Source organism: Echiichthys vipera (assembly GCF_963691815.1).
Source record: "Echiichthys vipera genome assembly, chromosome: 5".
In the NCBI taxonomy this organism is placed as follows: Eukaryota; Metazoa; Chordata; class Actinopteri; order Perciformes; family Trachinidae; genus Echiichthys; species Echiichthys vipera.
The window spans coordinates 29,489,490-29,515,662 of NC_139830.1; the positions used below are offsets into that span (position 1 = coordinate 29,489,490).

Sequence of the window (26,173 nt, forward strand, 5' to 3'; positions counted from 1 at the left end):
AAAACGTCTTTTTTAACAACTAATATTGCTCAAAATAACACCAAACCTCTGCAGCAGCATGAGAAGAGTCCTAACACAAAGAGTGTTTTGAAAGACTTGCCTACTTGACCGGCAGAGCAGGCACGGGTAAAGATGACTAGCCTGCAACATAAAGTGAAGGGAGACAGAATGGTTCGCTTTTGTATCTTTCTCGGCTGCGAAACAAAAATGAAAGCTTACAACCCAGAAACTTTTCATAGGCTGCTATTGCGGTACAATGAGCGTGCTCTGGTAAACCAGTGTTTTATTGTTTTAAATCTGGACATTGAGACGCCGATCGAGACACTAAGGCAGAGGGATTACTGTGTCTGCAGCAAACATTTGGAAAAGGATGACTTCATAATTCCTAGAAGAGCTTCTGACCCAAGGAACCCAAAGAAGACGTTCCACAAACCACAACGTTTAAGTTTTTTGCTGGACTAAATCATCAATGTGCTCCTTCCTCTTGGATTGCATTTGTAATCGACTTGAATGGACTTTACTATGAGAGGAGCTGGTACCGGTCAAGTAGGTAAGTCTTTAAAACACTCTTTTAATAAACTCTGATGTCACTAACTACGTTGTTGGTGCTTTGGTTGACGTGTAGGGACTTTTATCATGCTACTGCAGAGGTTTGCTGTTATTTTGAGCAGTATAAGTGGTTAAAAAAGCCGCTTTAATGCGTTCAACTAGCAGCCCCGAGCTAATCCGTGTTAGCTGCATTTGGCTGTTAGCGACTCTCCAGGATTTCTTTGTTAGTTGTTCATGCACAGAAAAAATTGTCTTGATGGCTTCTCTGATGCGTGTATTTGCCTCAAAAGAGCCTGGGATGATTTTACACTGCCGATTTAATGGCAGTCATAAGGAACAGTGGGGAGGAGACCAGGAAATGCTTGACCACTCTGAGCCGACTGGGAATTTTTGGGAAGGGGGCATGTATGATCCTGAAAAGGAGTACAATAGGTCCTCTTTAACTTTTCCTGAAAATGACCATTAGTAAAAGTTGACGCAGGATTTTATGTTTAACAAAACATAAGGGCACAAATTTCGAGGAAGAAGTAAGCATTTTGAGCAATGATCGTGTTAAATGAATGTGGCTCTTTTTTTAGTTTTACATTGCATTTCACCATTTTTCATTATGGTAAATTATTGTTTATGCAGGTTGCACAAACTCTGGCCTGTCAGGACGCGGGGTCTGTAGTTTTGTGTCGGGGTGTGGGGTGGTATTTTTGTCAGCAGCAGATTCTGGCGCCCCCACTGGTGGAGTGACTAATGGTCCCGGTCACAGAGGCCCTGTTACCACCTGGTAAAAACATCCAATCTTAGGGCGCACTCACACTGTCCTTCCGCACCGCGCCCCGGGCTTTAGGGTACTTGTCCCCCCTCCCCTCTCCCCCCGCGCCCCAGGCCCGTTTGTACTCACACTGCCTGGGCGTCGCGCAAATGCTTCTTGCTGTCAATACGTCATCACGCCGTAACACGTCACACGCATTGATTGCCGTCATCCCGATGCGTCACTTTGTTCACAAATATTTCCATAGACCTCAGAGTTTTTGTGCGTCTTGTCCACTGTTTTTGAATATTTTCATCGACCAAATCTGCAGTAAACACTCCACCTCCGCATCACACCAACATGAACCTTTCGCCGCCATTGTTGTTGTTGTTAAATGTCCGCGCATGGTCCCTCCTTCTTTTTTCTATGTCCGAACAGGCGCACATAAATTAAGTTAGAACCGTCGTGGGCCTCGTGCTCGTACATGTGCGCACGCTCGTGCTCGTACATGTGCAAACGGGCTCTACAAAAAGACGGCCCGCTGCCCGCAGTTATGCGCGGAGCGGGTGCACTCACACTGCTCAAACGCACTAGGCCTTAGCTGAAAAAACGGTTTTGGCCCGGTTCGGAAGGACAGTGTGAGTGCGCCCTTAGTGATCTGGGGCCTCATTTATAAAGGTGGCGTACACACAAAAGAGGGCACACATTTTAAGCAAACTTTGGGATTTATAAAAAGCAAACTTGACGGGAGAATGTGCAGTCCTCCAATCAAACTCTGACCCAGGCGTACGCAAAGAAACGGGATGAATGAGAAACGGCAACACTGACGGCAGAAGGATGAAAGAAAGAAACTGTGAAACCAAGAGCATTGTGTGAAATAAATCAAAATATTGAATTAATAATTTTGATCTCCAGTGTACGTGATTTTATCCACATTAGGGGCTGCCTACTCAACTGAGCCCTCTGCCTGAGAGGAAGAATGTATGGAGCCAAAATTGGGCCATTAATCCACCGCACAAAACAATGACTAGAGCGATGTATGTGATTTCACCAGGGGCGCAGATGAGATTTTTGAACTGGGGAGGACCAGGCGCTCAAGTAATTACTTTTGTAATAGCCTATAGCCCAATCGTTTGCACTAAAAAGCCATTGGAGAATTCTTGTTTGAAATTACGGATAAACAAAGATCAACACAAGCCATGTATGATGAAATGCCACAAAAACTTCATGATCAATGCAAAATATGTTTTATTTAAACATTTGTGTATAAACTCAGAAGTGTAAACAACAGCATATTAACATAAATAAACTAAGTATGTATACTGTAAATGAAATTCATATTTTAAATGATAGAAGTAGTACTATTAGGAATTCCCTATAGTGCAGCCAAACACATTTACTGTCATCAGGAATTCAGGAGGATAATGTCAACGTTTTAAATCGTATAAATTCACAGCACTTGCTTATTTAAATAACAATATACCGTAATTTCCGGACTATAAGGCGCACCTGACTATAAGCCGCACCAGCTAAATTTAGGGGAAAATACAGATTGCTCCATATAAAAGCCGCACCCGACTATAAACCGCAGGCGTTTTGATGTGTAATTACTGTAGTATATAGTGGTTCCTGCTACCACGGAGGGGATTGTCGGGACAGAGATGACTGTTTGGGAACGCAAAGCGTCCCATTTATCAACAATAAATCTTTCAATCATTCAATCAAACTTTCACATCTTTGACATGGCGAACAGCATTCGTGCAGAGTACAAATAATACAACGGTGCAAAGTAATACAAAGTGCTCGCCTGTAACACGGCAGTAAAAGTGCAGTCCCACGGCCGTTTAAGTTATCAAAATAACCAGCCTACTACCGGTATATGAAAAGTCAGTCTTTAATCATTGTGTAATCGTCTTCCTCCTGCGTACTAAAACCACCGAAATCCTCTTCGTCAGTGTCGGAGAAGAACAGGTCCAAAATGGCGTCGTCAGCCACTCTCTCTCCTTTGTTCTCGCTCTCAAAACCTTCCAGATCGATTGCCTTTAACTTAAAAGCAGCATCATATGCACTTCTCCGTTTGTTTTCCATATTGAGGGTGTTTGCATGAACACTTCCTTCCTTTTGCTCTCATTACCTGGCGCCAGATGTCTGCCTCGGTCTCGCGCATCCTCGGTAGTGCGCGCCCCTGGTTACCGTAAGCCGTAGAAAAGCCGCACCGTTGTATAAGCCGCAGGGACCAGAACGAGGGAAAAAGTAGCGGCTTATAGTCCGGAAATTACGGTACATAAAATATATTTTAAAAAAACATTAAAGCTATTCACCAACGGCCTAAAAAGACTTTTATTTTGCGTTTTGGCTACCTCAGGTATTTATTATTTTTGAGTATTAATGTCAGAATAGATTCTCAACATTACAAAACGATTAGCTGCCACATCTGGGAAAGTCAACAGGCGTAGGATCCAGTATGATCGTCTACTTACATTGTTTGTTTTTTGAAAACACGCTCTGATTGTTTTTTTGTTTCTTCATTGAATTGAAATCACCCGCTCTGTCATAGTAGACAGTGATCTGATCACTGCAAGCACAGGCGCAGCTACCAGTTCCTCTTTAGGACCCTGGGGAGTGAGAGACATTATGGTGTGTTCAATTTACACTGAAAGTAGGAACTTGGAGCTCGGAACAACGTAACCCCAAAGTTGAGTGCTCCCAGCGCTTCCTGACTTCATAAACATACAACAAAACATGTAACTTTTGTTTATGTGAGTAGCAGATAGCATTGATTATATGTCTGGCTGGTGAGATTAATCTGACTTTCAGAGTTGGAGATCCAACTTCACAAGAACGGGGGGTTCTGATTCAAACTCTGACTTGGAGCTCGGAAATTCTGACATTCATTGGAATGCACCATTAGTCGTGGCAAACAAATGCCAGGCTCTCAATGCGCGCTGCAATGTAAATTAGTCTAACTAACGGAACATTAATTATCCGTTTTACCACTCCTTTTGTTGCATTATGTAGGAACAGTGGGGGGTCACTATGAATCTGAGGGGGTCAACCAATGTTGATCAAAGTGCTGTACAGAAGAATATACTTTATTAGACATCATGAATAAAAGACTCACATGAAGCACAAAAACTACATATACAACAATAAATTAAAAGACATAAAACATAAGTATATAGTTTATTTAACTCCCTTTTGAACTGTTACAATGTCTCAGACTACTGGTAACATTAATAACTGCAGTGGATATACAAAGAATAGACACAGAAATTGTAAATTGTATCTCAAATAAGGGGTCTGTGAGAAGATATGATACATTTTATGATAAGATGCACTTTATTATCCTTGAAGGAAAATGTGTCTTGGACTCTTATGCTGTCACATAAAGCTAAAATAACGCATACATGGTATAGGCCACAGGCCACACACCGTCCCTCCCCACCTGCTGTATTACACCGTGGGTGACCATGGTCAGTAGTACTATTGCACAATTTGTTTGGCCCGGGGGGAATTTAGGATCCTCTTTGAGGTGGGCACAAATTAATTCCTAAAGCTGTTCAGCCTGTGTAGCGTCTACCTGATGGTGGAAGCTGGTATTCTGTGTGCAGAACATGTGTCTGACCAGATAGTATTTTGTATTGGAAAGTGGTTCCATGGGGAGATCAGGAAAGAGACGGGGTCTCATAACAAACACCTAATTGTTTACTTTGAAGTGTGTGTGTGTGTGTGTGTACTATCTGATCAATGAACACAATCTAGGGTCACCCATTCATTTCCTACGGCATTCATTTTTGACCTGGGCCTCGAGACAATCAAATTTAAAAACAGCATTTGTGAAAGTAGGAAATCGGCCAGATTTGACCTGAACAAGACAGAAATGTTAAATAATTAATGGGGGTGTTTAACTCAGCATTGGAAAACTAGTGCTAATTATCCAGGGTACATTCTCTAACAGCACTCAAGTTGACATTGTCTGTGCCAAACAAGTTGTGAATTTTTTGTAATGTAACATTTAAACAGGAGATGACTTACTCTGTGCTCAAAGTGATGCTCAGAGCTCCAAGGTGCTCGTAGAAGAATCAGCTAAATAATTCTAGGATAACTGTTGTTTTTTTTTCATTGGTTGTTGCGTTAAATCTTTCCCAGATACAATAGTGCTATTATCTGATTGGCCATTGTGTAGCCCCGTCTTTTTTTTGATTGGCTGGTCAGCGTCAGCTCGACTGAGCTCCAGAGGAGACGCGTTTGATTCCTGCCAGTTCCATAGTGAGAGCAGTGCTACTGTGCTGCAGCTTATTATAAATAGTTTTTCCGCGTGAGAAATACAATGTGTGGCGGAAGTGTGTGCCCAAAGGCCAAAATGACTGACTGACACTTGAGAGCCCTGTCTTGGTTCCAATGCACTCCGACCATAAAATGCTCTGGTGGTAAATGTTCATGCTTATCAGTAAACCAAAGCATGCTATATATTACTTGTGCTGTTGTTTTATCAAAGGGATAGTAGTTTACCTTTTCTGAACTACTATTGTTCTTCTCCACAGTCAGTGTGCGCTTTCAGCCCAACACACTATTTTAAGATTAAGAGTAAATCTGGAAAGAAATTAGCCACAAGCCAAAAATCCAGTGGCTAATTTTATGCTAATTTAGTTTTCTCAACATTGCAAAATAGAGCTTTTTAAGAAAACATTTTCAATGCAAATTAAAACATTTTTATTAATAAAATAGCTAATAGCTAAAGTATGTACTCTGACTGCTTTCTAGTTTTAAATCATTCACTTTTCCTTTTTACCATACATTTGGTACATCCACATTCATATTTAAAAAAAAAAGTTCCAATCAGTTATTTTGTCACATTAAATTATATAAATATATAATTCCAGTGAAATGTAATCCTGTCAGTTCCTTTAATTTGTGTATTAAAACCATAATTATACATATTAGTGTACAATGGGGGAAATTCATATTGCAGAATGTGCCTTATTGTCCTACTACAATTAATGGATATAACGATAGATTTATAGTTTGTATTCATCTAGGAATGTTTATTAGTCTTGCCACATGCAGCCTGAGACATTAATGCAGTATCTGTTAAATATATATCTGATCTTAACAGGCCTACCTGAAAGAAGTAAAGGACCTGACCCGCTGGTGTCAGGACAACGTCACTGCCTGGTACGGAAACAGCACTGAACAGGACCACAAGGCTGTGGAAAGAGTAGTTAATCAGCTGGACATACCCTGCCTACCTCAAGGATATGTACACCAGGCGTTGCAAGAATACGGCTAAGAGAATCATTTAAGACCCCAACCTTCTGGGTTACAGCCTTTTTTCCTGTTGAGGTCAGGAAGAAGGTACCGAATACACCAGGCCAGCACTGAGAGGCTCAGGAGGAGCTTCCACACTCAGGACAGTAGGATCCTAAATGAGGACACTGATTGAGACTGCTGCCCTCCATGATATATATTTATTTTAACACTATTTTAATGTTAAAATTGAAGGAACTGACATTACATTCCACTGAAATATTTAATATTTCATGTGACAAATTGATTGATGTATTAATAAAATGTTTTTATACAATGACTTTTGGGATCGAACAGGCTTTTGTTAACAAACACAGACCATGAATGTACCATGTATGAAACTGAGCAGCCTAACGGTGGGTATGGGCACCAGCCCACCAGAACCCCTTTTTCACACCTATCTGTCACTCGTCTGGCAAACTCTGGTGTCGTATTGTTCAGGGTGCCATTAAATACCACAGTCCCAAGCTTAGACAATGACCTCATGCAGGTTATAAAGCTGAGTTGCACCCATTCCTCTTCGTCAGTCCCAAGCCCCCACCAGAGCGACTTCCTGGTTGATCCACCAGGAAGTGCAAAAACTACAGTTCTCTGAGTGTCCACTAGGAGCAGTTTGCACAATAGAGCAGTTTTTTATTGACCCCCATGTTAAACAGACTGTTTTCACAGCATAATTAAACGTGTTTAAGGCCTGGGACAAAAAACATTCTAGTCTGTATGTTTAGCTCATATCTCCATGACAACACTGAGGGGGGTGAATAACTTTGTACCAGGCTAGTTTTTATTTTATTGGATGTAAAAGTTTATGAATAATTAGGGTATTAGGGAATAATTTTTGGTAAGAGGTAGTGAGGCGGAGTTAAAAGTTTGACTAGATGGGGCGCCGGTGGCTCAGTGGTTAGAGCAGTCACCCATGTAAAGAGGCTACAGGTCCTCGAGGCAGCAGCCGTGAGTTCGACTCCTTTGCTGCATGTCTCCCCCTCTCCCTCTCACCTCATCTGAAAACTGACAAATAATAATCTTAAAAAAAAAAAGTTTGAAAAGATGGAGACTCCGGTAGGTGAGTACGATTGGATAAAGTTGAGAGAACAGACCCTGGCGTCCATTTTTTATAGTCTATGGTTCGTCCACATGGACTCACATTGTTGAAAGGTGACATGCTCAACAAACATTTGCATCAATCCATCTCCAAGTGAATAGGCTGTTCTGTGCTCATAGCTAGAAGTCGCTAAGTGATGTCATCACCTAATTTGCATAGATCGCCAATTGAATGTAAATGTTATATACACTGTAGCAGAGATGAATAATGTGGGAGGGACAGGAAGTGAGTAAAAAGCACCCTAAATATGTTTAGAACTAAAAATGAATGTTGTTGTTTTGTGTTTTTGCAATCACATCGAAAAATAACTTCATTCAATACTTTGTCTAGACCTACATTACATAAATAGATTTTGTCCTGTATTGTTAAATGTTAGCAGATTTAATCAAAAGACTGTTATGTGGGGAAGATGGCGACCCCGCTGAGTAGTAGAGGTGTTTGTCGGGAGCTCCACCTTAATCTAGCTCATAAACCTCACCCATAAGTCTTAAATAAGCTACCAAAGGTCGGAAACTGAGCCATTGGAAAATGACAAGGGGCAAAAATCTGAAAAAAGCCCACATGAAGATTTTGTCATAAAAGATGCTGACGCTGAACAGGCAGATGCTATTGCGGCTAGTGCTACTGCTGTTAACTTTGAGATCCCGGCTACCAACGAAAATATTCTAGCAGCAATACACCAAATGAAAAGTGCCACTGACAATGGATTTGACAAGCTCAGAGGGTCCCTTTCCAGCCTTAAATCAGCTTAATCAGACATTAGTGAACATGTTTCGACAACAGAGGACGCCATTGAAACGCATGAAAAACGTCTTGACGAGCTAGAGCAGCAACACGAGAGCCTAGCAAGCTAAATGAGACGACCTAGAGGCCTGTTCGCGCAGGCAAAATATCTGCATAATCGGAATAAAAGAAAGCTGAGAACGGCAGGCCAACGGAGTTCGTTGCCAAGTCACTACCGGAGCTGGGAGAAGAGCATCGACCCGTGGACATGGACCGGGCCCATCAAACCGCAGCGCCAGATAACGACATGTAACCGAGAGCTATCTTCGCCAGGCTGCAATGCTTCCAGGTAAAGGAGCTGGTATTGAGGCTCACAAGGGAGAAGGCACCAATGCGGTACAACAGGCGTGAAGAAGCAGGTGGCTTTTCAACATATCAAGGAGAAGTGCTGAGCCAGGAACATACGGTGAGGCTTCAGGATTCCAGCAAGGTTCTTGGTCATGGTAAAGGATAACATGGGTACCTTCAGTAGAACCCTGGCCAAAGTTGAATGACTCCTGATTCAGGAGGCTCAGGACTGGAACACAGACATCTGACAAGATCATGGTTAGGACTGAATTTTACTGGTAATATGTCAATTTCACTGTGATTTGGGTGAGGTTAAATGCCTTATTATCTCGAGAACATTTTTCTAGGTGGTTTGCTCCATGGTATGTAGGGAGATAAGCCGGTGTTAAGCTTTGACTTTGAGTTTGGGGTACGGAGCATCACTCGTGGGTTTGTTTTCCTCCTGGAACGTGTTCATATGTTCAGAGACTGTTCAGGGTTGTCTATGTTTCAGCACATCTATTTTCTCAGTTTATTGCACATTGCTTTTTGTCATGGTCATGTTACATGTCATTTTACACTTTAGACAATAGATATGTTAAGAGGACCAAGAAAGTTATTTAGTTGTTGCCAATAAAGGAAGTTTGAGTGAAATACATGTCAGAAGATCTGTAGGACCCAGATTCTAGTTTCTGTAGAACGACCCATATACCACCAAATGCACTCTGATATTAGTATTACGTTAGTTTAAATATCACAATAGCTCATGTGCAGCTAATTCACATCACGTAATGATACATAAAAGTCACACTTACTTCCATTATTTATGATGCGGCAGTCAGAATCGTGAAACAAGACCAAAGAGGACTCATCACGGTGACGGCGGAGTCAAATATTGGATAGTGAATGTTTTAGAACGGTTAACCCTGCCCACATTGAGGTCTGCAGGTCTCCAGTCATGGGCTTCTCAAGCTGTGGTCACATCGTACACGATAGATGTGATGAAATCACAAGAAACGCGGGTAACACGCTGCTTGGTCATATTTGTAGCATCTCGCCAATCGTGTTTGGAGCGCCAAGGCAGTAAGGTAGCAGCCGCCGGCTAGCTTTCTTCAGCTCTATTCTGCTGTTGTGCCAAATGGGAAGTTATGCTAGTGCTATTGTGGATCTGAATGCTTCTAAAATAACCGAAATTAACTCGCAGATGAAGTGTGTGGCTCTTAAAAGAGCCGTTATGTTGCAGTGAGATCAGGCCGTGATTTAACCTCTGTAGCTGTAGAGGGTGCTGACCTGCCCCTGCAGATCTCCTGTGAATCAGACTCAGATACGCTCATGGGATAGGCTTCAATCATAAGGCTTGTTTCCATTAGCCCTGTAGAGTGGCCTCCCGGAAAGTTTCAGGGCTCGCCATCTTAAATGGCCGTTCACTCGCCGTGTTTCCATTACAAAAAAAGGCCTGAGAGGCATTTACCAGTGGGATGGGAATGGGTTTAGTTCACCGGGGATCAGCTGATCAGTGATACAGCGCTGCGTTCTTTCTCCAGAGAAAAACAGAATAGTTGTAGTTTGATTTAAGGTGGCCTGTATTATTCACAACTCACGTGTGTGTGTGTGTGTGTGTGTGTGTGTGTGTGTGTGTGTGTGTGTGTGTGTGTGTGTGTGTGTGTGTGTGTGTGTGTGTGTGTGTGTGTGTGTGTGTGTGTGTGTGTGTGTGTGTGTGTGTGTGTGTGTGTGTGTGTGTGTGTGTGTGTGTGTGTGTGTGTGTGTGTGTGTGTGTGTGTGTGTGTGTGTGTGTGTGTGTGTGTGTTCAATCCAGAATCCGTGCACAGATAATTTTCTGTTCTGTGTTCTTGTACACCACTAGATAAAAGTGTCTACTCTAATTCACCGTGTTGTTGTGGCGTCTGTACGACCACACGTCACATCCTGCTGAGAGCTACATCCAATCAGCAATCTGGTAAATCTCAGGGGACAAAAGAGGCCCTGCTCTCCAATGCGTGTCTATCGCATGTAGCAGCCAAGGCGGCTAGCTAACTGATGCTAACCCCCAGCTCAGCCTACTCTGCTGTTGTGCTAAATGGAAGTTATGCTAGTGCTATCTGAATGCTTTTAAAAAGAACAGAAATGAGCTCTCAGAGCAAGTGTGTGGCTCTTAAATGAGCCGTTGTGTTGTAGTGAGATCAGGTCTTCAGTGATTTAACCTCCGTAGCTGTACAGGTGCTGCCCGGTCTCCTCCTTAGCTTCACTCTGCACTGACAGCTTTCTTCTTCTTCTGGATTTCCAGCAGACTAGATGCCTAAAGACACATTGCTGCCACCCACAGTTCATAGTTATATCCATTATATTATATCCACAGGAACAGTCTGGTTTCTCCCAGGGACTGCAACAATGGCTGCCTTGGTGAGCCCAGTGAGCCCCTAGATGTTTCAAGGACGCTTAGCGCAATCTCAACGCTGATTGGCTGTCGCGACACAGTTTTACGCGATGTCGCTTGAAAAGTCAAATTTTTTTAACTTCAAACAACACACACAATGAGGCGATAGACGCGATGGACGCATCATCGCTGCATCGCTCTTATCGCTCAGAACAGGTCGCCCAAAGCGACATCGCGTGTCATCACGTCATTTACATTGATTTTGAACGTCAGCTTGGCGCTTTCATCGCCTCCATCGCTTTTGGTGTGAATGCACGGTGAGACGTTCAATATTTTCAACTCGCACGTCAGAGGCGTTAGACGCGAAGATCGATCTATTAGCGCGTCTAAAGCTAAGCGAGTAAAGAGAGGAACACGCCGCCCACGCTCAAAACGCGTCTATAGATTGACTTTGCATGTAACCGCGCCGCTTCTATCGCATGCGATGTGATCACAGCATTAAACAACTTGGACCCGATCAGCGCGATGCTACAGTTGACTAGACAACCAGTGAGAGAGCAAAAGAATATGATCATTCGTTTAACAAGACGTTTGTAAAAACTTCACAGCTAACAGCTTGTTGTGACGCTCAGGAACTCTTCTGATTTTGTTTAAAAATTTTAGTAAAGTGATTAGTGAATGAATATTATCTTTCCAAAGAGTGTGTTCCAAACAATGTTTCCTTTATCATGCCATGCACGTAAAGTAAGCCTTTATTTTAAGTTCAGTGTTGCGCTTTGCCAACTTGTTCAAATGGTGATGTAAATGACACATTATTACATCACTGCAGCCTGGTTCACAGTGGCCCGGTTGCAGCGCAACTTCAGTTATCAGTTATTGATGGTAATGAGAGGTTTTCTCGTCACCCGGCTCTTTCACCAGACTCCCTAAAATGACTCAGGAATCATGGATCTTTAGTGACGTTCACTCGAGTCAGTTGAGTCTTCACAAATTACTATTAAATGAGAAATTGCACCAAACAAAAACATCTTGTTTACATGTTTACAACCCAACAACAACATAGAACTCTATATATGCAGCCAAACATTATATAACCTGCAGCAACTAGTTATTTTGTATCATCAAACATCATCTGGGGGGCTGAGTGAGCCACAGTCTGAGTCATGGATCAGGATACATCCGCGTACATCCACGAATCACAAAACAGTGAATCAGCTGATTGACAGGCGGTCTAGTTATGGCTCACAAGAGCCTGCTGCACCCAGAGAGATGACCCACACTTCCTCAAGTTATTAACCCACCACTCATGTAACTGTTTTATAGAACTTTTTGACTGTGCCTTGGATAGAAGGGCTCTAAATGTTTAAAATACATTCCTTAAATCCTCGTTATGTAGCCTATTACTCAAGTAGCAAGTCCCGCCCGCTGGAGACAGAGACCCACCGCACAGCTGACTCGGCTCCTGCACGGTCCTGTCACTGTGTGAGCGGATCAGTGAGACTCAAATACGGAAATTCCCTTTTAGTGTGGTGATCTGTACAGACATTCTCATTTGTTCTCTCCACAGTGAGCTGAACTGTAACCAAGACATGTAACAAGAGCTTCGATTATACATGACACCTTGTTCCTAAAATTAATTTAGCTGTGTGTAAAACTAAAGCTTAGAGCAAAAATAAACTAAACTAAACTAAATTGTGCATATTCAGTGGATAAAGTGCCCCATCCTCAAAGAGTGTAAAATGTAATAGTTAATAGTAAGTATTAATACAAATGTAATAGTTAATATATTTGTTAATTACATTCAACATGTGTTTGGTCTCCAGTCAAAAAGGATTTCAGCAAAGGATGCCCTGGCTCACCCTTACCTGGACGAGGGTCGACTGCGCTACCATACATGCATGTGCAAATGCTGCTACACCACATCCTCTGGCCGTGTTTACACCAGTGACTTTGAGCCTGTCACCAATCCCAAGTTTGATGATGGCTTTGAGAAGAATCTGAGCTCTGTGAGACAGGTCAAAGGTAAGTCTATATGCTGAGTTTCTGGGAGCCTTCATGTTTGCTGTATTCAAATACATTCTAACGTTGACAAAGGAATAAAGAACTTAACAAAATGTAGACTTCTTGCTATTGGCAGTCTATTTTAAGAATATCCTACTACATGCAGTATCACGCTTTGTGGGTGAAATGAAGAGAAAACAACAGAAGAGAGTACTAGCACTAGCAGATACATCTCACACACCAGAGATGTGGACTTGAGACTTGGTGACTTGGATAAGATTCAAGTCACTGTTTGATAACTTGCAACTTGACTTGACAGGAAATAAAAATCAAGACTCTGCCTGGACTTGGAAGTTAAAGACACTTGACTTGAGACATAATGACTCAAATGACTTGTCTGTGTACATTTTGTTGACTCTTCTTCCAAAAAAAGAGTCTGACAGATGAAACTTAAAAGGACACATATAAAGTGTTGGAGCTGAATACAGTAGTGACAGACCATACCCTTAACACCCATGTCTTTATCTGTTGGCTCAATCTATTGCAATCTGGTAGGAGGCTGAGACCTCCAACCTGTGGCTACTTAAAGGTGCCCTGTTTCTGTGTAAACAAACAGAAGTCATGTTGACATTCAGGGCCAGATTTAATGCCGCTTTTGTGTCTTTTATTCAGTGTGAAGGATTCTGCCTCAAACACTTTATGTATTTTATCCCCGGGAGGTCAGGTAATTCATTAGGAGAAATAAACTATAAACACTATAAACAGGAGACGGAGCAGACTCAAGGCAAATGGCATGGCAGTGGCAGAATCATTGGACTATGGACCTTGTGCCCCAGTCAATTTGTGTATCATCACTGGAACAGCTGCATTATCAGGGGATCAGGTGGACTGTTACAGTCTTGTGGTGATTACCTTACATTACCTTACTACACCAGAACTGTTCTGTGGGTGACTGAATATAGGAGACAATAGTCCAGGAATTAAGCGTTATTAGATTCATTAATCACCTTATTAATAATTAATTAGACAAATTACTAAAAGAGCACCACGCTGAATTTTGGTAGGACAGGATTGTATATAAAACTTTAGTGAGGGTTTAATACCTGGTAAAGTGAGAGACGCTCGTCTCTGTAGTTCTAATAGAATATTTCTCTAACAATCTCATCAACTGAAACGTTTGTTCTGATACCACAGGCACAGCTCTTTTATAAATTATTTTCTAACTACGGAATATTTAGGCTATATAAACTCTACATATATACACACTTATAATAGACTATTACATGAATAATATGCAACATGAAAATAACAAAAAGATAAATAGTAACACTGTTTGAACCGGCAAATGGCAAAAGCTATGGTATGGAAGAGAGCAATTCAACGTAACGGAAACTACATTTAATCCTGTTTTAATAATCATACTTACATACTTATTAAAAGTTTTAATATCAAATGCCAACGCACCGGACCTACTCATCAACAATACCAAACCCAAGTCACCTCACAAGACACCCAGCTGTTGAAGAGAAGAGCCAAGGGGAGAAGCTTCGTGGTAACAGCTCACAGCTCCACGCTGACAAAGTTGCCCTAGCGACTGATTTCAGAGCGTTGAGGGTCACTTTGTTGTGAGTCTTCAGCTGTTTAGCCATGCAAAAGTCTTTAACTTGACGTCGACACACTTGGAGTCTCTTTCAGTCACAGCTTTTGGAGTGAGGCTCGGCTGGCTTCTGTACACAAACTCATGGCAAATGTTGAACTTTGATATTAACTATAAAGAGTAATTTCATGAGATGACTTGAGCTTATTTTAACCGGCTGAGATAAAAAATAAGTGTCAGGGACGGTTACAGAGAAAACAAGGAGGATTAGACCCAAATACAGACACGGAACTCGAGAGTCAGTCTTAACAGATTTAAGGAACTTGCATGACACAAAGGGTGCACAGAGAACGAGGAGAAAACATGGAGAGGACTAGGAAAAACTGGTCACGGGGAATGAGCACAGGAGGGGGGTAAGCTAGGAGACAGGCTGACAGGTAGGCAAGCAGGCTGACAGGGAGGTCCACAGGGAGACGGGCAACTGGAAAAAACCCCACTAGGAACAGTCACAGGTCGACAGGGAAACGGGCAACTGGAACAACAAAACACTAGGAACAGTCACAAATAGGTCCACGGAGAAATGAGAGGAAAAACACAGACACTAGTATTAAGCCAGCCCTGCTACGTGCTACCGCTACCGCTCCTGCTACTGAGACATCTGGAGTATCTTGATTAACGTTTCTCTGGTCAGTTTCACTTTTGACAGTTCTGTTTATTCAACAGCTCAAACATAACTCTTCTTGTTCAATGAGGAGCTGGTGGATAATAATTGTCTTTTAAGTTCCTATCTATCCCAGAGTGAGTGAAAAACAATGGTGATTGATCATATGACCCACTAATGAAAGCACTTGTTGCCTTTTTGCCGAGTATTCCAACCTGTGTGTCTGTGGAGACATCCCCTATCTAGATGGAAATAAGCCGCCATGTTAGTGACGCTGCTGTTATGCGGTTATCAAGCACGAAAGCACTTTTAATAGTAAATAAATATTAGATTAACTCTCTGTCAGCCCTTCTCTGAACAGCATCGCTGGCTGTGTGTGGGGTTTGTAAAAGTCAGATTCCAGCCTCATTGGGCTTTTCTCTCACTAGCGGTCCACATGGCTACTTAATATTCCTTAACAGACTATCAGATGTGTTATGAATATTGATTAGCCATTTGGACCGCTGGTAGAGAGAACAGCCCAATGAGGATGGAGCAGGTCTCCTCACCATATGATTTCATCAGACCTTATATCTACATTGTTTAACCTGTTACTTCTGTTTGCATTTTCAATTTAAACTAGACCTGCAAGTAGGTATCAATGGGGTCCAAGCCCCCGACCAGCTTAGGTGATACAACTCTAAAACAGAGGTCCACGGGCACAACGCAGGTTGAGCATAGCACAGATAGGAATTTGAAAAAGAAAGTGTTGGTACTTGTAAAAGTAGATGTTGCATTTCACAAAAGTCACAAATTACTCCATTTTGCACAATAGCATTAGCATGTAGCTGATTGACCTCAAAATCTTGTTTAGACTGCAACATACAGGTATTTGATCTTTTGTAACTTTTATAACATTTTTTGTATTATTCTAATTCTTTTTATAACTTTTGATGAAATACTTGAACTCTTGGCCAAGGAAGAGTTTGAGGTTTTGCATATTTTGAACATTTTAAGACAAAAAGGACGAGGCTGAAATAGATGTGGCCATTATCACGAAATGCAGTTCACAGAAGACGTGGTTGTAGGAAATTTGTACAATGTGGGAGTGAGAGGCCAAAAAGCCTTTTCCTTGATTATAGTGCCCCGTGTGCCACCAACTGCTGGCATATTTTTCTCAGAGCCTCAGAGGAGCATGAGAAACTATCTCGAAGATAAGGTGACCTAGTGGCCAGTTTGTGTGTGATATTGTACCAAGTCTCAGTGGTGCATGCAAACCTACTTAACGAAGTTTAGTGTTTATCGGACAAATTTTTGCTTAGATATGCAACACTTTGCACTTAGGATTTTTGGACTAAAAGGGCATTTAAACATGTCATTCATTTTTGTGATGGCAGTCAAAATATCGTATTCTAGCTACACATCATTGTGATACATGTCTTATAAAGAAATGTAAAGGTAAGAAAGATCTGTGACTTTAGGTAAGAAATTGAAATAAAACTGTGTTTACTGATCTCCCCCTGCTGGTCTGGGTTTTTCCTTCACAGAGATCATACATCAGTTCATTTTGGAACAGCAAAAGGGGAGTCGAGTGCCACTCTGCATTAACCCTCAATCAGCTGCTTTCAAAAGCTTTATCAGGTAGGAGGGTCTTTAATGCACAACACTACTGTCTATCAGTTTGACCATTAAATATCTTTATTGAATTGTTTCTTATAATCAGACAAATTGATTATTTTCAGCAAGGATATTCTCTTACCTTAGCTTAGCTGACAGTTTTGTCTGTACTCCAGCCTTCCTCAGAGCTGCTGTTTCTTCCGGGTATGAAGTGTTTTTAAAAACAGCTGTTAAGTTCCCAGATCCGTTCGCCAGTCGAATTAGCAAGTTACTTAGTGGGGACTGTGCCAAAGGTAAATTCTGATGATTGCATTTTCTAAGTGCATTTGAAGAATTATAAGGCTCTCTTCAAACAAACATCTTTTTTTTGCATTTGAGAAACACAACATACAGTGGAGATCAAAATTAGAGAACATGTCTGTTGTTGGACGGGATGGTGGGATTCATGTTGGGGTTTTTTGTGTTTTTGTCTCTGTTCTCCTTCACTTAAAGCAGACACACTGTATGGCTATAATGTTTTTTATTGTGTACTTGTCTGCATCTCGATTTATTCTGAAATTATTTATAATTAAAATATTTTTTATTGTTTAGAATTTGATAGAATATCAGCTGTGGGCAACCACAATTTACCATGACGTCGCAACAATCATAAATGCTCTTCTAAGTAGCAAAAGCCGATGCGCTCTCCGATGGCACCACTAGTAACCAAGCCCTTCCATGTTATTTAACCAGATGGCTTGAATTACTAGGTGATCTGCAACACGTTCCTCAGGCTCTCCTGATGACTTCAGGCACTCTCATGGTCCTTTACTGCCTCAACTTTAAAATGACTAGTTCCCACCACCAAATTGTTCTTTTTCTTTTGTTTTTTCTTTTGCGAACATGCAACAATCCTGACAAAACATGATGACATATTCTGGTGATCAAACGCAAGCCATCCACGAACCTTCAGCCATTTGGCATTAAATTTTATTTTCTTCATTTCCCTGCCTCTTTCCTCTTCTCACCCCAAAAGTCTGTCCCAACCACCACCACATTTACTTTAATCTGCACTTTTGACTTTACTTTACTAACATTAGCTAACTCCCTCCTCTCAAGTCATTTAGTTTAATCTGAACTTTTGACTTGACTTTACTATCGTTAGCTATCTCCCTCCTCTTTAGTCATTTCGTTTAATCTGAACTTTTGACTTACGAACATTAGCTAACTCCCTCCTCTTTAGTCATTTAGTTTAATCTGAACTTTTGCTTTATTTTACTAACGTTAGCTAACTCCCTCCTCTTTAGTCATTAAGTTTAATCTGAACGCTTGACTTTACTTTACTAACATTAGCCAATAACCCTCCTCTTTAGTCATTAAGTTTAATCTGAACGCTTGACTTTACTTTACTAACGTTAGCTAACTACCTCCTCTTTAGTCATTTAGTTTAATCAGAGCTTTTGACTTTACTAATGTTAGCTAACACCCTCCTTTAGTCATTTAGTTTAATCTGAACTTTTGACTTTACTTTACTAACATTAGCTAACTCCCTCCTCTTTAGTCATTTAGTTTAATCTGAACGCTTGACTTTACTTGACTAACGTTAGCTAACTCCCTCCTCTTTAATCATTTAGTTTAATCTGAACTTTTGACTTTACTTTACTAACATTAGCTAACTCCCTCCTCTTTCAGTCTATTTTTCCTGCTTTGGCTCCGTTCGTTCTTCTGCTTCCTTGTGTTTTCTGTTGGACGCTTCGTTCGTTTCCATGGTTTTTCACGCTGGTTTCACTGCAAACTGAGCACAGCCAATGGGCGTATGAAACATCATCACGTAGTATTACGGCACAGCGTTCATGGGAAATGTAGAAAGTACCGTAACAGGGAGAAATTACTTAGAACAGAGGCTTGTATCATGCATGTAATGCCTCATATTCTACATCACTATTCTACAAACTTTCTAGTAAATTATTATTGACACCCTTCCACTGCAATTATCTCTCAATCAGCTGCAATTTTCACAATGCCCCATGTCACTCTCCAAAACAGGTGAATCAGTTCCTTGACGCTAAGAATATTGAAACAATGAAAAGGCCAGCCCAGAGTCCAGATCTAAACCCCATAGAGAATCTCTGGAAAATCCTTGGAAACAAAGTAATGTGTAAGCAACCCACTACAGTTACTGAACTGCGGAAGAGACTGAGTCAGAATGGACCAAGCTCAAACCAGAGCAGTGTGAGAAACTAGTGATGTCCTGTGGGTGCAGATGTGCAGAAGTCATCAAAGCTGTGGCCTCTACACTTCCTGTTCATTTTTGAGTCCTAGAGAAGAAAACATTGTTGAAATATTAGCTAATGACACAGTGGTTACTGGTTATTTAAAGCCCCTGAACACTCACACAGGTGTTTTCAGTTAACCTGGTTGATTAGACTTCTTCTCAGGACTGTTATGATGTGTCTACTGTGATTGACTGACATCTTCCCAAGTCACCTGTTAAGGCGGGACAAAGTACACCTTTATTATTCTTAGTGGTAGACAGACATTTATGACCTCATAAATTCCCATCAAATTCTCATCAAAGCCCTGCCCACCTTCAACCCAAGCAGCCAGAGTAACTGTAAACACCTGTGGGGGTGTTCAGGGACTTTAAAAACATGCTAGTACAGCAGTATAATAGCCACAGCTGATATTCTAACAAATTCTGAACAATACAAAATAACAGTATTTCAGAATAAATCGAGTATTTATAATTTTTTCTCTAATTTTGATCTTCACTGTACATATTATATCAAGTAGCAAATGTCTTTAGCTAAAACAAATACGAATAGCTGATATTAACTTCCTCATTTTGTTGACCTTTTTTAAACAGCTCCACAGTGGCTCAGCCCTCTGAAATGCCTCCATCTCCACTGGTGTGGGAATAGCTGCTGCTTCAACTTTCCCGACTGACAAGCTGCTAACCTGGGATCAAGAATTCGTTTCAACGTCTTCTATCATCTGCGTAGCATTTCACTGGAGAAGAGGACTAGCAGGTCTGCAATTTGTATACTGAAATATGAAACACATGAAGACAAATCCACTGGTAAACGCTTTATGGTGGTGTATTAGAGGGGTTTTGTATGAAAAATGCTCTGTAGATTCAGAATGTTTCAAACAAACTCACGTGGCTACTTCCATTATGATAAGATTTAACAGTTATTGTACATTAGTTTTGCTACATATATTAATATAAAATTTAAAAAAGATGTCTATTTTAACATTTCTGTTATCACAAATGGATTAATTTCCCATGCAGTCAGCCTACTCTGCATTATTATCGCCACCTTCACCTCTGCACTGGTAAATTAAATCCACCTTTTGCTTCTTATTCAGACAATCGATTGTAATTATGAACTGAAAGCCCCCCATATTTTATAAGAACATGCTCCCTTGCACGTTGAAATTTTAACCTATTAAAAATGAGTAATGTTATTCTTCACATTTGGTTATAGCTTCTACTTATGTAACAGTTATTTTGCCAAAGGAGCCTCATGTATAAATTATACAGTTTTATAAAAAGGATTGTGGGCAAATTGGCAAGGTTTGGGATTCATAAACTGTCATCTGTCTATACATTTTCTACATCATGCTCAGTCATGGGTCTGGATGGATGGACATGTCAGGCAACAATTTAGGGGCTCGGTGTGTTTGAAAATAAACTAGTTTGTACAATGTGTCCTTGAAGGCAGGGAGAACATCCTTCCTTCATAGTCTTCACCTGGCTGGATCCCACTGTTCTCCCTCCACTATGTGTATCTGTTTTGTCTTAACACTAAGTCACAATCATTTCCATATCCAGTCCCCCTCCAATTCTGATTTGGGAAGGTGAGGCTGGAGGTCCAGACACTATTAGATGGTCCGACAGGACGATGGTCCGTACTGTAGTGTTGGCAAACACTTGATACAATAACCATTCTTAACTTTAGAAGACAAACTTGTTTAAGAGTTTGTCTGCCAGTTGGTGGCCAAACATGGATAGATTCAGTCTTTAACAGAACAGTGATTGAATGATGCAAACTACATTAATTTCATGCATAATGCTTGAGATCTTGCTTGTCATTCTTTCTTCTGTCTGTTAATAGTTTTTCATCTATTCATGGTGATATACTTCCATGTAAAATGTGCATCTGATCAGTTCACAATTGGCAAAGCTTCTGTCACTTACTTATCCACCTACATGTCATTATATAAATTTAGATCAAATAAAATGGAGGTGAATTAATTGAAATAAACTTAATTGCAGCCTGTTCATGGTTGTTGTCAAGGAAGATGAGCGTATAAACAAATGTCTTACTTAGAGGACATGCTTACTGGAATGTAGTTATTATTATTCAGATATGTGAAGTTTTACATATATGTATTAGAGAAAGTGAATGTATATGCTATTTTGAGCATGATTTCAGTGATGAAAGTATGCAGACATTTATACATGAGGCCCCTTAATATTCGTCCATAAATATTGTTTGTAATATTAAGTTGAGCCTTTCCCAATATGTAAACCTTTCTGGCTCAGTCATGGTGGAAAGGGTCAGGTATTACCTGAAAAGGCCAACAACAGCTTTATTTTGTATGGAATAATGAAACAGAGGGTATTTGCACAGCTTTAGTTCATTTTCTCTGGTACAAATCAGTTTGAGTAATGGAAAGTATTTTCCCCCTTGTTTGGTTTCTTTTCGCACACAAACCACACAAGGACCTTTGGTCACATGTGTCAGGGGCAGGGATGGGCATGAGTAGTGTTTTCCCAGATCAATAATCAAATGAATAACTTGAGGAATCGATTCCTTAAAGAGGGAAATCTGTTTTTACACATCTTGTGTCCTGAAAACAAGCGAACCTCCAACTATCACGTCGCATCAAAACTCTCTGTCCACATTGAATTTGTGGAACAAGCTGTAACATACTCCTGAAAAACAGCTTGACTTCCTATGAGTTTAACAAATGAGGAGGCAGTGGGGGGCTCTTTGCGGTGTGGTGGGGGGAAATTTGCAGTGCATGCAGTCCAAAAAGGTGAGATGTGTCGCACTGCATAGCACTGCAATATAAAAAGATTAAAAAATCGAGTTCCCTCAACAACTAGTAATTGAGGAATCGATTACTCACACCCATCCCTAGTCTGGGCAGAAGCAAGAAAGTAAAGACAGGAAGAGTCCTGTGTTCTCTGATCTGGGGCAACATTTTCACTACATTCAAGCTAGCTGTCTCTCACATGTCCATCCAAATTAGCTTATACCTGGCCAAATGGACTGCATCAAGTGGGAAAACTTTTTTTTATTTAACTGAACTAAACAAGCCAGGAGTGAAAACAACTCTGCGGTCAGTAGATAAGCATACTGTTATTTAGAATATAAATGGAATCCACTGGATTTTTAGATTAATAGTGTTTTGTTGTTGAGATTTAGTCTTGAAGGTGATGGTTTAACTGCTCACTTGTATCTTCCTATGAATAGAAAATGAGTGGTTAGGGGATGAGATTATACTATACTCATTCTACTCCATGGTTCCAAATCCAACTACAGAGAGTGTCCAGTCACTTACTGTACTGACAAAGGTAAGGAGCGGAACAGGAAATCTACCATGCTACTCCTGCCCCCTCCTTGGAACAGCCCGTAACATTTTTACTGCTAATATTCAGTTCAGTATTAGTGTATGGCTAAACAATCCTGTCAGCCCAACTCAATAGTGGTTGTTTTTTTATGAATGAATGTGTGCTGTCTTCTTGTGTGCCTCATCTGCTTCGACAGTAAGGTAATTATTTACACACTCAGCCAAACTGAATAATATTTACTTTTACTCCAAAGAGTAGGAATAGAAAGATTCAGGGAAAAAACAAAGACCACAGGAACTTGGAAACTGCCCTGATCAGCTTCCCAGTGTTCCCAATGACCTTGGCGTGGCATGCTCTCTTGAATGATAACAATTCAACTTGTTTTGTAGTATGGGCCATCCTTCCTGTTGTTTATGAGAACATTTTACTCAACAGTTTGATTGTGGAGATTAATGTTTGCCAATGACCATAAGACACACTTATTTACATGATAACTGCCATGTCTCTGCTTTGAGTTTGAACTTTTGTTCTTGTTTTTGTTTTGCTCCTGTGTGGTTGTCGACTGTGACCATGAGATTAAACATTCCATCTACAATTACTTCCCACTTGGACCTGCTATGCTTACTGTAGATGTTCACATACAGTTGTGCTTCACATTGGACTTGTTTTTCTTTGGATCATAAGGACAAATTGGTATCTGTCATCAACAAAATATCAAATATCATGAATCAAGGTAGAGAAGCAGTTTAACCAGCAGTATCATTCTTTAACTGTGTTCTGTTCCTAATATATCAATCAACATATATATCGTTTTTGTCTTTCACTACATTCAAGCAGCTCACCATAGAATGGAAACAAGTAGCATATGAATGACGTATACATGATAGCATGGTCTCATCTATATGTGTTTTTCTAAATTGTATTCCAGTGCTAAAGTGTGCCCCCCCCCCCCTCACACATGTACACTGTCAGCTTTGAAGTAAATTATTTAATATATTTTTAGAATTGTTTTCTATTCCTGTTCCTGTGTTCTATGGCATGCGTGTTTTCCCACACTTCAAAGTATGATTGTATATAATGTTATATAGAGAAGCAAATCTACACACCAACCTAAAAATAATACCACTGTATAGAAATTGTATAAGCCTGCACATTTCTAAGGCTGTGAAGTTCATTTTATTTTTGAAACATGCATACCAATGTATATATTTTCTTGCTTTTTACCCTGCAACTGGAATCTGACAACAAATCCTGTAATGGTTCACAGAATACATGGTCATGTTAACTGTATCTTGTGTGTACAGCAGAGTTGTAGATATATCTGAGGAGAAGCCTTTTTGTTATTGTTGTTAATTAATTAAGTCACAGCAGCACTGTGTGAATATGTAAATGATTCGCTGTGTTGGTCTCTACCTCTTGACCTTGATAACTTGGCTTTGTTTACCTCCACACCTTTCTGATTTCATGTGGGGATGAATTTAAAACACTTGAATGTCCATTCAAGCTTTTATACTGAAATAATAACATGACCACCCCCCCCCCCCCCCCCCCCCCAAGACCTTCTGGGCAGGGAGGGTCACTACTCACACCACAACGGCTGTGTTCATAGCTGAGTGTCACAGAATTGATTTGATTCACAGATGATCTTTTTCAGTTTCACATATGAAACGAACTACTTATTTTGGCTCATTTTCATGCCAAAGAGAATTAGACTAGACTTGTCAATAGGTCTGCAGGCTGTACTACATATGGTTGGAGTTCAATAGCATTTAATAAAATCCCAATCTGATATTGAATTCAGAGAATCCTTCATTGAATTGTGTTTAGATTTGGCTTTCAGTATCAGCAATTAACTAAAGTTAGGGACTATTACACAATGATTCGGTTTGGATCTCTAGTCATGTTTTTAGGTTAAGTTGTAATCCGTAAGATTTTCATCAAGTACATTGTTTATTAATCAAAGAGTGAGTTTAAATATTGGTGACTGATCATATGAACATGATAAAGAAAGCACTTGTATTTGCTGCTTTGCAGAGAAGTACGATCTGAGTGTCTGTGGCATCTTTGCCCTGCTAAAATCAGATGCTTTGCACAGTTAGTGACGCTTTTTACGTCGGTCCCCTTCTCTCTTCGGACCTCCTCTCAGTGTGGAGCCTGTGAAGGCATCATGCCGCGTCGAGCAGGTGAGAGCTGCCAATCTGCTGACGTCATACAGTCGTCACTATTGGGATTCCAAAGGAACTCTGGGAGAAGTTGGGAGAAGAAGAACTCTGCATCTATATCTTATCGCCAAAGTGGCCGCTCGAAACAACATATCTCAATTCTTACGGATTACAACTTTTAAATATTGATATATTAAACAAAAAAGAGAAAGGAGAGATACAAGTATAATAAGAGATGCTTAGAGAGCAGCAGTTATTTCCTAACTGAGAACCAGATGAAACCGGATATCATAACCCATTAGTTGTGACTGCCTCAGGGTGGTTACTGTTATATACTGTATTTGTCAATTTGAAACCACGTACACAGCAGAGAGAAACACTGCAAATACAGAAAACACAACACAAATAGAGAAGCAGTGTGAGTATAACAACAGAAATTAACAGGTGACACTGAAAACCATTCAACGATGTCTGAACATGAGTTAAAATGTTTACTTAATCTTTAACATTTTCACTGCCTGATCCTAATATTATGGGAGCCTGTGACCATATTCACCTCATTGTGGAAAGACAGCTTTTGCTCCTCTGCACTGCACGGAAGTTCAGATTAGTTTAACTTTGACCCAGTAAACCTTTGTGAATGCAGCTTATGTCTGACGGCTGCTGCATGTGACTATACAATAACAAACTATGATCACATTGAGACCAAACTAAACATGTTTGCTGGGTGAAATATTAGCCTTCGGTTTGAACGTCCAGGCTTGTTACAAAAACAAAATTTGAGGCTATTCACCTTGCCCTTTTTCAGAAAGTGGGTTTAGGAAAGACTGTCAGTAAAGGGCACAGTCTCCACCACTCCTTCCTAGAACAGAGCAAGGGAGAACACTCAACACAAGCGTTTTTTTGCTAGAATGTGAATATGGAAGACACCTTTTACTAGTTTTCAGTGTCGCCTGGAAATGTCTGTCATATTATTCTTAAATCACATTGTTTTTAGTGCTTCTCTATGCGCTTGTGTTTTCTTTTTTTGCTGTTTGTTTCTATATACCACCTATTGCCAAATATGTTTCTTATTTTATCCATTTGTTTTGTTGTCAAAATGTTAAAGGTGTTTTCCGATATACTTTTACTTTTTATACTACATTTTTCAAGCCACTACAATGATACAATACAATATTGCCCAAAGTACGAAATAACCTGGATGTATTTCCATTTTGAAAAGACTATTGATTCACTCTGATGAGGCTCATAATTTTATTTCTGTCAAGTAGCCATGGGATAATCCACTCCATCCCATCGTAAAATAACTGCACAGTGGCACTGTGTATTACTTATTGTGAATAATCCCTTACTTATTCAACAAGGACTACTCTGAAAAAAGGAGATAAAATAAGACACATGCTATCGGTGAGTATCGGAAACTGAAAGGGGATTTTCTCAGGAATGAACACAGCTCGCAGTGGTAGAAGTCA

General features: G+C 40.5%; 1 protein-coding gene across 1 annotated transcript in view; it reads left to right on the forward strand.

Moving 5' to 3' along the window:
• nlk2 (nemo-like kinase, type 2) overlaps window positions 1-19,906 on the forward strand; it is a 51,800-nt gene extending 31,894 nt beyond the window's left edge. The window contains exons 9-11 of the mRNA XM_083913500.1: window positions 12,945-13,143; window positions 16,907-17,000; window positions 19,822-19,906. Of these exons, the coding sequence (XP_083769626.1) occupies window positions 12,945-13,143; window positions 16,907-17,000; window positions 19,822-19,876 (348 nt within the window). The 3' untranslated portion in view covers window positions 19,877-19,906. The remainder of the gene's footprint in view (window positions 1-12,944; window positions 13,144-16,906; window positions 17,001-19,821) is intronic.
• The last annotated feature ends 6,267 nt before the right edge of the window (window positions 19,907-26,173 follow it).